We start from the raw sequence: 13,413 nt of genomic DNA, 5'->3' as shown, positions 1-13,413 counted from the left end.
ACAATTGAGGCTGCGTCGCCTCTGCGCCGTTGGAGGACGAATTGACGGCGTTGGGCTCGTCCTTCCTCATTCTGATGGCATTAGTTTCTCCTCTCTCAATTTCTCTCTCTCCCTCTCTCTCTCTCTGTTTGAAATCAAAGCCCCCTCTCCGCCTTTGAGAATCGATCACGAAATCAAGAAGGTGAGGTTGAATTTGAGGGACGTGGAGGCAGTGGTGATCAGTGGTGGTGGTCGTCTCTCACGTCGGGGCTTCAGAGCCTAGAAACACAAATCCTCAGGACCTAATCGATGGGGTTGGGAAGCTCGGTCAAAAACGGGTTGTGGGGTCGGGCCAGCCTGGTCGTCAAGGCGCTTATCAGGGAGCGTTGAGGTGCTGGGCTCGGAGCGGGTTCAGGCTTTACGGGAGCAGATCCAGAGTTTTGTCATGACGAACTGGGTTTATGGGAAATCCAATTGGGTTTTGTCATGACGAAATTCAATTCCAGTGAAAGCTTTTTCTCCATCTGGGTTTGTGATTCAATTTTAGAGCCCGATTTCGGTGTTTCAAGGTTCGGTTTCGAGTAGCAGCAGTGGGGTTTCGAGCTCTACAAGAAGTCCTCCGATGAGAATTGCTTATAGGTGCACAGTTGCAGCACAAGATTTTATGTGAAGAATTTGTTATCAAGGCTTTCTACGAGGCTGAGAAAGCACACAGAGGGTAGGTAATTTTGATTTGATTGCTCTAAGTGGTTTTTATTTCAGTTTGGGAATTTGGTCAATTTTTATTGAGAAGTTGTGTTGCATCTTATTTGCAGCATTGTGTTGAAACGGCGGTGTGCTCGCATTGATTGGAGCTAATTAGGAATTTGAGAGGGTGTGGAATTTGGTTGAGAATTTCAGTGTAGTGGGTGGTGGGAGCTTGTGAGGTGTGAAAGAGAGTTGGGTCACTGGGTGGGGAAGAGAGGATCAAAATTCAGAGCCTAGTCGGAGAAAGAAATCGGAAATAAAAAAGGAACCAGTGTTTCTGGCGGCGGTGAGGGGTGAGGCCAAATTGGGTTTGAGTTTGGTTGTTGATAGGTTCAGAATGGCGTGGAAGAAGAAGAAGGAAAGTGAATTGGATGGGTTCAGAAGAAGAAGAAGAAGAAGAATGAAATCCTCTGATTTTTTTTTTTAAAATCTTTTTATTGTGAGAATGTCTAATCTACCCTCTCTAGGGGTTTAAAAATCTAAAGTGTGGGCCCACATGTCAGCTCCAACTCAGCAAGTGACGTCATTTTTAGACCCGGATTCAAATTTTGGACTTGGTTGATGTTGTTTGAGAGTACAAGGACCAGTCTGATTTTAGGCCCAAAGTTCAGGGGGGTAAAATGAATTTAATCAAAAATTAAATCTGCAAGATACTAGAGCTAAGTGTTGTCTTTTCCTTAAGCTTTCGTACATAATTTTTCTTGGAGGTTAGATATGAGCAGGTTTAGTTCATCAAACTCAACTTCTGTTAATTATACGTTCACTATCCTCTCGAAAGGGTGTTCAAAATTTCAAATCAAAATTCATTTATACTTATGTGATCAAACCAACCCTATACCTTCATAGCAGGGATTTGGGATTTTAAGAAGCTTCATCTTTGATGGTAAGAGGGACTTGAAGAAAACATACATAATATGCATTTTTTCTTTCGTGCCACGTAAGATGGATTGCAACCACATTTACGACAATGTCCATATGTGAAATGTCTTTTTCAAAAACAAAATTCGCACGCGCGAATGCAGCCCTTCCACACGCGCGTACGCGTGTGCAGGAAGGCTAGTAAGAAATTAAACAGAAAATATAAGATAGAGTTTAAGATAACTGAGTAAGTAATACATATATATTTTTTAACATAAAAATGTGTGAGGGTCCTTTTTGAATTAAACAGCGACTAGGCCAAAATCAACCCAATAATTTGATTAATGGGATGACTTTATATGTGATTCAGATCATATGAAAAACAAAGGATTAAATTCAGTTTACCCCCTGAACTTTGGGCCTAAAATCAGACTGATCCTTAAATTTTTTTTTTAATCAGACTGGTCCCTGTACTCTCAAACGACATCATCACCCGAGTCCAAATTTTGAATTTGCTGCAACCTTGGATCCTTAAGCCAACCTGACCCTTAGATCAAAACATTTAAACGAGTCGCACTGGACCCAAAATGTCACCCAATAACTAAAAAGGAGAAATCACAACCTGTGACTCCCAAATCTTCAAATACTTTTCAAAACAATAGAAAATATCATTTCCCACAATATATTGTTTCTCGAAAGTTATACCCCGAAACAATAAATGAACTCACTCACACATATTGCTTGTATCACAACAAAATCACCAATACATATATATTTCACGTAAATATATATATATATATATATATATATATATATGTAGTCATTCACTCAGGAATGCCATCATTACCAACTATAGTTTGCAGTTAAATAAATATGTCCAAAAAACGTTAAGGTAACTCTGTTCATAAATGAACATTGTGAGATTACTCACCTCTAAATCCAGCTGCATCTTCTCTCACAGCTGAGATAAAGTACAGACCCCTCTCCGTCAAGCACCTAAGTAAAATAAGGTCTCAACTTAGTACACGATTAAAACGAAAGTAGTTACGGTTCGAACCAAGCACTCGAACAAAAAACAGAAGATTTTATCAATCGAGACAAAATTTCTTCTGAGACCTCCTAAGGTCTCCAGAACACTTCTAGGATCGATATGTCAAAACGACAAGTCGATCCAACGGTTGGATCCTCACGGATCAAAAACCGAGATAATCGAAATACGGAAAACCTAGCATGCTTCAAATGATTACAACTTGACCTCATAATATATCAATATGCTCGTATCGATGAGTAGATGACAACCATGAAAATAGACACCAAAAAACTGGTCAGACGCGCTGCCACGCACCACCTGCAACCCCTAAATTGGGTCATAAAACCTATGCCAAAATGTTCATCTCAACATGTACAACAACTTTCACAACTAGCTCAAAGTCATAATCGAAGCCATTTGGTCGGAGTTTACCTCGAAAGCTCAAGATAGAAATCGGTGAAACCCGAAATTGGATTTTTTGATCGATTCTTCCTTCTCGCTGCGAATTGGTTCGAGCCACTTGGAAAAAATGATCAACGTCTCCTGGGCTTCAAGAAATGACCGGTGGCACGACCAGAGGTGGTCGGAGGATGGAGAACTCACGACAGACCGAAAAAAGCCGCCGCTCTTGCTACGTCGTCCAGGCAACGATTCACCGTGGATGATATTGTGGTCACCGGCAGTGATGATCGCCTTTTACAAAGTTTTATTGATGCATTGGGTCGTGGCTTTGACATCAAGGACCTTGGTTCCCTACACTACTTTCTTGGTTTACAGGTTACACCTCACAATAAAGGGATTCATATCAGTCAACTCAAGTATGCCTATGATCTCCTTGTGAAGCATGACATGTTGCTTAGTAAACCATTTAGCACTCCTATGTCAGCAAAGGCGACTCTCACTGCTACTGAAGGAGACTTCCTTCCTAATCCCTCGGTCTTTCGGGAAATTGTTGGATCTTTGCACTATCTCACCATCACCCGCCTTGACATTTCCTTTGCAGTAAACTCCATCTCTCAATTCATGAGTCAGCCACGCATACCGCACTTGATTGCTACCAAACTCATCCTTCGCTACATCAAAGGCACCCTTGATCATGGTTTGTTCTTTGGTCCTCAACACCAACCTCCTTTCCTTGCTGCCTATGCTGATGCAGATTGGGCTGGATGTCCGGATACTCGTCGTTCTACATCCGGATATCTTGTCTATCTTGGCACCAATTTGGTCTCTTGGTGTTCTAAGAAGCAGCCCACCATTGCTCGTTCAAGCGCTGAGTCTGAGTATCGTTCTTTGTCTCATGCTAGTGCTGAGACCACTTGGTTAGCTTTCTTACTCTATGAGCTTGGTGCTCGCCTTCAGTATCCTATACTCTTGCACTGTGATAATCTTAGTGCTACATATATGGCGTCTAATCCGGTATTTCATGCACGCACTAAGCATATTGAACTTGACTATCACTTTGTTAGTGAGAAAGTGGCTCTTGGCAGCCATCGTGTTTGCTTTGTTCCATCTGTTGATCAACCTGCAGACCTTCTCACCAAGCCTTTCCATAAGCATCGACATGTCTTACTTACTCGCAAACTTGTTCGTCAAGGACCGCCAAGTTTGAGGGAGGGTGTTAGAGAGATTTCCTCTCTGCATTCAAAACTGATTCAGTAACTGTTAATCAGATTTGATCCTCTGTACATATAGTCTTTAATGCTCTTTATAGAGTTTTGTAACTGTAGATTATATCTAGCCTATATATCTGTACATTGTAAACACAATTGAATCAATGAAAACCAATTTCTACAGACACTGATGCAGAAGAGTTGCAGGCGTGTGGAAGCATTTGACCAAGAGTTTATATTGGAACAACATGGTGATCAACATATATAAAATGCTAAACTTGAGGAAGGAATTTTCTGCTTCACTGTGGTACAGATTTCTGCTTCCATTGGGGCTTTTAGTGGAGAAGGTATAGTTTGACTTCTTCTAAACATCGTTCTTTGTTTGTTTTGTAGACAGACTGATCTAATCAGTGGGATGCCGTCATGAGATTTAATTACTTTAGTACTGGGTTCTACTTCGCACTTATCTTTGTAACTTCTGATATTTGACAAGGTGAAGATCAGCAATGTTTTCGTCTTAAGGCGAGCTAAGATGAATCTAGAGATCTGGTTTAGGTAACTTCTTTTTCTAGGAGCTGCTAGGACAGACAATCTTTGCAATAAATATTAAAGGTTGGTCTTGTGGATTTGAACTTTTGAAGGTGCTGTCTCCTAATTACATGTGTGCAATGATCTATGTAGAATGCATTGTAAAGTGCTTTCAACAAGATTTTGGATTCTTGGTAGCAGCCTCATGGTGAATTATATCCCTACTTTTCCAGTCAATTCTCAGCATTACCAGAAGCAGTCTGAAAATGCCAACATGGATTCTGCATCGTACATCTGCATACCAATGTGAGTACACTATTATTCTTTGTTCTACACTGTTATTCTTTAATCCTCACTGAACAAGGTTATAATTAAAGATGAAACTCATGATGCTACGCATGCTTCTAGTCGAGTGGGCAGGGGTGAGCTTGCTTATCCCATAAAATCTTTTACCTGCACTGTGTTTGTTTTTCCTTTTGCATGTATTTAGTTTGTATATTTTCTGTTTCTATCTAGCCTTGCTCACCAAAAGGGCCAACCTTGGTAAATCTCAAGTCGGTCTCTTGCCACACCTTATTTACGTATCTTTTGGTCTTTTTACTAGGTAAAAACCCTTATGCAGTGCCAGTCTTAAGACGAATTGAGATGAAACTAAATATATATCCGACAACAGGTAACTGCTTCTTCTGGAGATTTTATAATGTTAGATTGTTGGTAATAATTGATATGATTGTGGACCGTTGTGTATTCTCAGAGAAATTAGTATATATATCTCCGAACAAGTGGTATATTTACTTAACCAAGCCGGCCACTGGTGTAGACGATCTTTGCAGCTGCTGCCTTCTATATGTATGAGGCGGATTAATTGAGAATGGGGTTGGTTAATTCGTTTTTGCCTTGCAAAATTAGAGAATTGAGAATCGAGCCTCTTAAACTGGGCAAGGGATTAATTGCTTCAGCAGTCCCATCTCTTTTGGCTTCATATCTCCTGATCTTTTTAATGAGCAACGGTGATTATTTCATAAGAAATTGGCCGTCAATGTCTAATAGCTGCAGTTGTTGGTGATATCTGGTTAATTAGACCTTGCCCTTTCTAGAATGGCCAGCTGTGTCTTTGGTGGAGGATAACTTGAAATTTTTCAAGTGTTATCTCCCTCTAAATTATGTATGTGGCAAGAGAAGCAGTCTCATGTGGAACTCGTGTTAGTTCGTATTTGGTGGTTGCTAAGCTGTCTTCCCTGCTTTAATGCCCTATAAATATGGAACAACTTCGCAGATACCATTGTGGCAGACTGGCAGGAGAATGCCATGTGAAGCACTTTGAAGAAGTTTTCGGATTTTAGCAGCTAGCTGGCCTGGTGTAACAAAGTTGTTCGTCTGTGGAGAAGCACTTCTACTCCCAACAGGGAGTCTGTATCACAAGTTTACTACCAATGAAGCCTCTTCTACTTTGTCTAGTTGCATTTTCTGGCGTTGCTATTTAGTGTTCAATGGGTAGTACATCTTTAGCCAGGTTGTCCGGTTCATCTTGGCAATTACTGATCTGAGGATGTCTTCTTCATTTTGTAGGCAATCAGCTCACTTTTGCACATGTTGCAATTGGTTTAGGATATCTAACCTCGCATGCAGGAATATCAAAAGTATCGAACATCCAAAATATAGGAAATTCTTAATTTTGTCAACGGCATTTGTCGACCAGCTCTTCCTTTTCGGTCTGAGAATCTGTTTGTTTGATACTGGCCGGGAAAGTTCAACATCTTTTCCCTTTTTACTCTGGTATAAGTTAAGAATGTAGCATTAGTCAAACAGAACAAAGACAAAGAGAAAGTTTGGGAATTTCTGATGTATTGATCTTCTCCAAAGATGGAGTACATATACAAAGTATACACATTCCTAATAGGAAACTAATTACACCGTGATATTCTCCCCCTTAACTACATGATATTCTCCTTAAATATACAATCCTAATTATACTACAATTCCTACAATTATGGAGAGTGACTCACGCCAACACTCCCCCTCAAGTTGGAGCATACAGATCACGGATGCCCAACTTGTCAAGTGAGTCACAAAACGCCTTGCTAGGAACTGCCTTTGTAAGAATGTCCGCCAATTGCTCCTCAGTAGGTACGAAAGGAAAAGAGATGATTTGTTGATCCAGCTTCTCTTTGATGAAGTGTCTATCAACCTCCACATGTTTTGTGCGATCATGTTGGACAAGATTATGAGCAATTGCAACTGCAGCTTTGTTATCACAGAATAAGGGCATGGCTTTCTTCTGCTTGAACCCCAAATCCCTCAACAAGTGCCTTAACCACAACATCTCACAAACACCACGAGCCATTCCTCTATATTCAAATCGAATTGGGGATGCGAGGTTATAAGTGCTAGGGTTTTTGTTGAAGTTGAATGACAAATAGCATAATGTTGTTGTTTCAGTACTGGCCTGGGTTAACTGGAAAGCATTTGCTAATTTGAATTGACAGTCGTTGAATTCCGAATGTAAAGCTCTGCTCTTTTTCTTCACTACTCCTTCACTTTCTCCAATTAAAGTTATAGAATTTGGTCTCTTTCTTGACAACATTTAACTGTAACCAAACCTGGAATTGTGATTGTATGTGGGCATTGACCCAATTATAGTTTGGGTTCTATGTGGGCAGTTGCTGTTTACTGTGTTCTGTCATTATTGAAATATGCTTTACATTTCTAATTGTCATCTTGGCTCTTACATTGGCTCTTATGTTTGATGTCAAGATGCCAGGTCAAAACAAATTATACACTAGATGATGCAGTATAATCACTGCCTAGGCACCAGGATCAACAAACTCTAAGTTATAGGGCTTTAACACACAGGTTTGTAGGGTAGAAAGTGAAAACTAAGAACTAGGATTCCCTCCCAGGTTTCTCACTCACACACAAGGCTTCACACCAACACTCCAATCTCTGGAAAACTCAGAAACACTCTGAAATTTTTATTCATCACGACATATCTGGCCACTTGGCACTTATACTTATTTATATTTGAGCAGATAGCTCATATTAACTAGCATTAAAGACTCTTTCATAGCTAGGGCTGTTATACTTCACAAAACTGAAGCATAAAAGACCTAATAAAGGAATTTAAATTCGTAACAGAAACTGAAATAATAAAGAAACCTTAAAAATCCCAAACTGAAACTGAAAGACACCTGCCTAGAGACTTCTAGAATGAAAGCAATTAATCAAACCATATGGAAAGGGAATGACTAGCTGCTCTCTTTTTCCATTTCTTTCACTCATAAACCTTAAAAGGTTGGCTATGATGTCCTCATCACTAGAAGTAATCATTGATCTTTTTGGATAGGCTTATAAATTAAATATCCCAGACTTGTTATTCATGACATTCAGCAAGGTGCATATTTAATCTTATTTTCAGTCTTTTTTCTTCACTGTTGACTTTGTCTTATCAAATGCATTGGAATGTAGCTTCAGATATTGTAGATTGTCTTTTGTTGGGTAATATAATCATGTAATGCTGTTGGAGATGTTGTATATTGTCTCTTTAGTTATGTTTGTTTCTTGTCTTGTGATTGGTTATATTAATTGCAGAGTTAGAGTTACATTGTTGGACGATTTGTCATTGCAATAATACTTGGTAGGAGAAATCCAACTTACAATTATTTAGTTCCAGTCATCTCAGTTTTCTACTTCATACTCTAACCCACCATTTTTAGATTCTAAACGAACTTTTCCATTTGTTCTGCTCTCAACTATTTTCTGTTAAAGTTTTTCATGAGCCCTTTTTGAATATGTGGATTGCTCACCATCCAATGGTTGGACAGCAAAACAATTCTTAATGTTCGGCTACTCCCTATTGAAGTTTTGAAAAGTCAACTATGAGTTTGTGTATTTTGTATGAACTGCAAGTATTGGATTGTCATAATCATGTGAACTGCAAGTATTTTGTCTCAAAATCTGATGGTAGCCATTTCCATGTGGACATGTAAATTAGGGACCTTGTGGTTATGGTTTTTCACCTTTGCTATTGATCTGATGCTGAATACATAATGAAACTCTTAACACGTCAAACAAATTGACACTGTCTTATGATTTGCAGAGTTGAAAAATCAGTGACATCATGAATTAAGCAAGTCTGGAAGTGGTGGAAACAAGTTGTGGTGTTTGAATTGGCTTTGACTTAAATCAATTTTTGGTGAGTTCCATGATCATTACAAGTTTGTTTTGTTTTTTTTTTTCCATTTTTCCTGTGTTGGACTACAAATGAGCAATGTGGAATTATTTCATGGCTGGTATTAAGTATGAATTGTATGATGATGTAAAGCTAGAAAGATTTATACTATGTTAAATGCCCCTGTTATCGTATCGCTTGATGATCGAAGTGCTAAATGTACATGAAGTAGCTAATTGCTTTATTGTATTGCTTGATTTCAGATGTGCATAAATGTACATGTTTGTGTGAACTAGCTAGTTTATGTAGCATGATCCTAGCTAGGTATAATGTTAATATTGTAATTGATACATTTGTTTGTCTATATAAGATGGATAAGTCATGGATGAAGGCTGATAGAAGATCACTACAGTTTCAGTTAGGACTTGAAGAATTTCTGAAATTTGCATCGGATAATGCAAGGGACACAAATAAAATATGTTGCCCTTGCTTGAAGTGCCATAACACTGATTTTGGTGGTATAGGGCTGATTAAGGACCATATATTTTTTAACGGTATTGATGTTAGTTATAAGCATTGGAAGTGGCATGGAGAACCATCTACTTCTGCCTTGCATGCTCTTAGAGGGGATTCTGAAACAGTCGAAATGAATCCTGATTCAGGCATACAAGAGGATGATGTAGGGTTAGAGGGTAGTGAGGATGAGGAGATTTCTGAAGACTCGAATGAGTTTATGCAGTTTGTAGAAGATGGAGATAAGCCTCTATATCCTGGTTGTACCAAGACAACCAAGTTGAATGGTTTGATACAAACATTCAATATGAAAGCAAAGCACGGCATGATTGATGCGTGCTATTCAGATATGTTAATTATGATTGGCCTCTTGCTTCTCGAAGGAAATGACTTACCAGGGTCTACTTATGAGGCTAAAAGAACACTTTCCGCATTGGGGATGGGGTATGAAAAGATTCATGCTTGTCCAAATGACTGCATCTTGTACAGATTGCAGCATGCTGATGCGACCAGTTGTCCAACTTGTGGTGAATCAAGGTGGAAACTTGGAAAGGACAAATCTGAGAAAGAAGGGGTTCCGGGGAAGGTATTGTGGTACTTCCCTCTGATCCCAAGGTTCAAACGGATGTTCCAATCGACAGTGTCAGCTAAGGAGCTAACTTGGCATGCCAATGATCGAAAGAAAGATGGAATGATGAGGCATCCAGGCGATTCCCCAACTTGGAAAATGATTGACACAAAATGGCCAGACTTTGGTCTAGAAAATAGGAACCTTAGATTAGCGCTTTCATCAGACGGGTTTAATCCACATAGTTCTCTAAGTAGCAAATACTCATATTGGCTTGTTATACTTATCACCTATAACATTCCTCCATGGTCCATGATGTTGACTATGTTAATTTCTGGACCTAAACAGCCCGAAAATGACATCGACGTCTATCTACAGCCATTAGTGGATGATTTGAAAGTGTTGTGGGATGGGGTTGAGAGAGTATATGATGCTGTAAGAGGAGAGTATTTTAAACTGAAGGCGATACTATTATGGACAATTAACGATTTTCCCGCGTATGGGAATTTATCGGGAAGCATTGTGAAAGGATACAATGCTTGTCCAATATGTGTTGATCAGACAAGACCCTATAGGTTGAAGAACTCTAAAAAAATGGCATTCATGAGGCATCGACGATGGCTGCCACGACATCATCCTTATAGAAATCAAGCTGCTGCTTTCGACAACACCATAGAGGAGGGTAAAACTCCTACACCATTAACTGGAGAGGAGGTGTTGACCAGAGTTCAAGGTCTAAATCGACCATTTGGCAAGAAAAACCCTCCTCCCCCTTATAAGGGTCATGAAGATGAAAACAGACCTTGCTGGAAAAAAAGGTCTGTTTTCTTCGAACTTGATTACTGGGAACATCTTCCGGTAAGACATAATCTTGATGTGATGCACATTGAGAAGAATTGTTGTGATGCTATTCTTGGTACGCTGTTGAACATTTCCGGGAAGACTAAGGATGGGGCTGTTGCTCGTTTAGACATGGTCGAAATGGGTATACAGACTGATTTGAAGCCTACAACTGCTGCAAAAAGGGACAAGTTGCCTTTGGGTAGTTGGAACTTGTTCCTAGATGAGAGAAAGATTGTTTGCAGTTCCTTTTTCAATATGACCGTTCCAGTTCAGTTTTCATCCAATGTACGAAATCTGGTGTCAATGGAGGATTTACGACTTGCTGGTCTTAAATCACATGATTGCCACACTATAATGCAACTTCTTCTCCCTGTTGCATTACGTTCAGTTTTGGAGAAACCAGTTAGGTACGCAATTATTCGGTTCTGCCTATTCTTCAAAGCAATATGCAGTAAAGTGATCGACGTTTCGAAATTGCAACAAATGCAAGCAGACCTGGTCGATACAGTTTGCCTGCTTGAGAAGTTCTTTCCACCATCATTTTTTGACATAATGATTCACCTAACTATTCATCTTGTTAGGGAAGTCGAGTTATGTGGTCTGGTATTTTTTAGATGGATGTACCCTTTTGAGAGGTACATGAAAGTGTTCAAAGGATATGTGAAAAATCGACAATTTCCTGAAGGGTGCATTGCAGAGTGTTACATTGTAGAAGAGGCAGTTGAGTTTTGCTCGGAACGTATGCTTCCTAGAGAGGCTGCCACTATTGGGATCCCTTCGAGAACCAAACTTGGGCTCTTAAATGGCTGCAAGCCTTTATCAGGCGCCACCATCATTACTGTAGACAGAAAGCAGCTTGACATGGCCCACCTATGTGTATGCACGAACACTGAAGATGCAATCCCATATTTCAAGTAAGTAATAATTTTACTTATGTTTTGTTTTCGATCATTTGTACTATATCACCTTACGCGTGTTCAGTTATGTTGCTCATTTGCTTAGTTTTTCTTCCATTGCAGAGAGCATATGGAATTCCTAAAGTTGAGTTTTCCAAGGTTCAAAAAAAAATAAGAAGTGGTTGAAGGACAAACAGAACCTTACCTTTGCTGGTTGGTTCAAGGATAGGGTACATAACTTATCTTCGACCTCATTGCAGTAGTATAATGTCTATTCAATTTTGAGTTTCGAGTTCAATAAACTTGTGTGGTTCCATACTTTTGACATATCAATTTATTTGTAGGTTGTAAATGAAATGAGATTTGCCGATAATGATGTTCCTGAAACCATTAGGTGGCTGGCTGGTGGACCAAAAAAGGAGGTCCCTACATTTGGTGGTTACCATGTGAATGGGGTTGATTTTAACACTTCAGAGCGGGACAAAGTACGATCAGTTCAAAATAGCGGGGTTTTTTTGGTTGCTGATGCAATGCAAGTTGCTAGTGCAAGGGATAAAAACCCTAAAACTGATGATATGGACTTTTACGGCAGGATACAACAAATTTGGGAGGTGGATTACTACAAGTTTAGGATACCCGTCTTCATGTGTGATTGGGTGGAGTTAGCTAGGGGGGTTAAAGTAGACAAACTTGGGTTTACTTTGGTTAAACTTGATAGGGTAGGGCATTTAAATGATCCGTTTGTCTTAGCTACCCATGTGAAACAGATTTTCTACATACAAGACCCCTTGATGATCAATGGTCAGTGGTAGTACGGTGCTCGGAAAGAGACTACCAAGGAGGGTGTAATGATGAAGAGCTGGAAGATATTGAACTGGAACAGCACCCATTCATTCCTACAATGCCATCGATTGAGACCTTTGATGATGTAGTTGGTGATCTGCCTAGCTCCTATATTCGAGATGGCAATAAAGGAATATGGGTTGAGAATGAGGATGGTCGACGTGTTTAATTATATAGGCTGATATTAGTATAGGCTGCTTTTCTTTGTTTTGATTTCTTGCTTTGTTAAGTAGCCTACAAGTTTAAGAATAATATACACAGACCACTTTCATCCATTTGTTTCTTGTTACACTATTGCTTTAGTTATTTTTTATTGATATTCGGTTTAACTATTAACTGCTTCTTATCATGATAGTATTAACATGTAGCTAACAACATGCATTTGGGTTATGTGTTTCAGAAGATGTCGCCCTCTACTGGATCATCAAGTTCTGCAAGAGCCATAGCTCTAAGGATTAAGGCTGTGGCAATGAAATGATCGAGGACAAAACCAGCGACACCAATTCCTGCAATTGAAAGGGCTGAGACATCAACCAAAAAGGCTGCCAATCCCATATCTAAAACTACCAAAAAAGCAGCCTCTCCCAAGAAGTCTAAGACTACATTAACAGCTGCCTCTCCCAAGAAGGGTCGGACTACCAAAAAGGCTGCCTCCCCCAAGAAGTCTCAGACTACTAAAAAGGCTGCCTCCCCCAAGAAGTCTCGGACTACCATGACTATAACTGCTAAGTCCAACAAAGCTGTGTCATCAACCACGTCAACGAACAAGTCTGTTTGCAGTAAGACCAAGAAGTCTGAGGAGGATGATGATGAAAACAGAACTGGTGGAT

At 39.7% G+C, this 13,413-nt stretch overlaps 1 protein-coding gene across 1 annotated transcript; it reads left to right on the top strand.

Moving 5' to 3' along the window:
* Positions 1 to 9,290: 9,290 nt before the first annotated feature.
* Positions 9,291 to 12,752, top strand: LOC112170899. The gene is made up of 4 exons (XM_024308173.1): positions 9,291 to 11,720; positions 11,864 to 11,899; positions 12,085 to 12,388; positions 12,508 to 12,752. The coding sequence occupies exons 1-4, from the start codon at positions 9,291 to 9,293 to the stop codon at positions 12,750 to 12,752; spliced, it is 3,015 nt and encodes a 1,004-aa protein (XP_024163941.1).
* Positions 12,753 to 13,413: the final 661 nt, after the last annotated feature.

This window comes from Rosa chinensis, chromosome 6 (assembly GCF_002994745.2).
Source record: "Rosa chinensis cultivar Old Blush chromosome 6, RchiOBHm-V2, whole genome shotgun sequence".
NCBI lineage: Eukaryota > Viridiplantae > Streptophyta > Magnoliopsida > Rosales > Rosaceae > Rosa > Rosa chinensis.
Note: the sequence above shows the minus strand (reverse complement) of the source record. Positions and strands in the feature narration are given on the sequence as shown.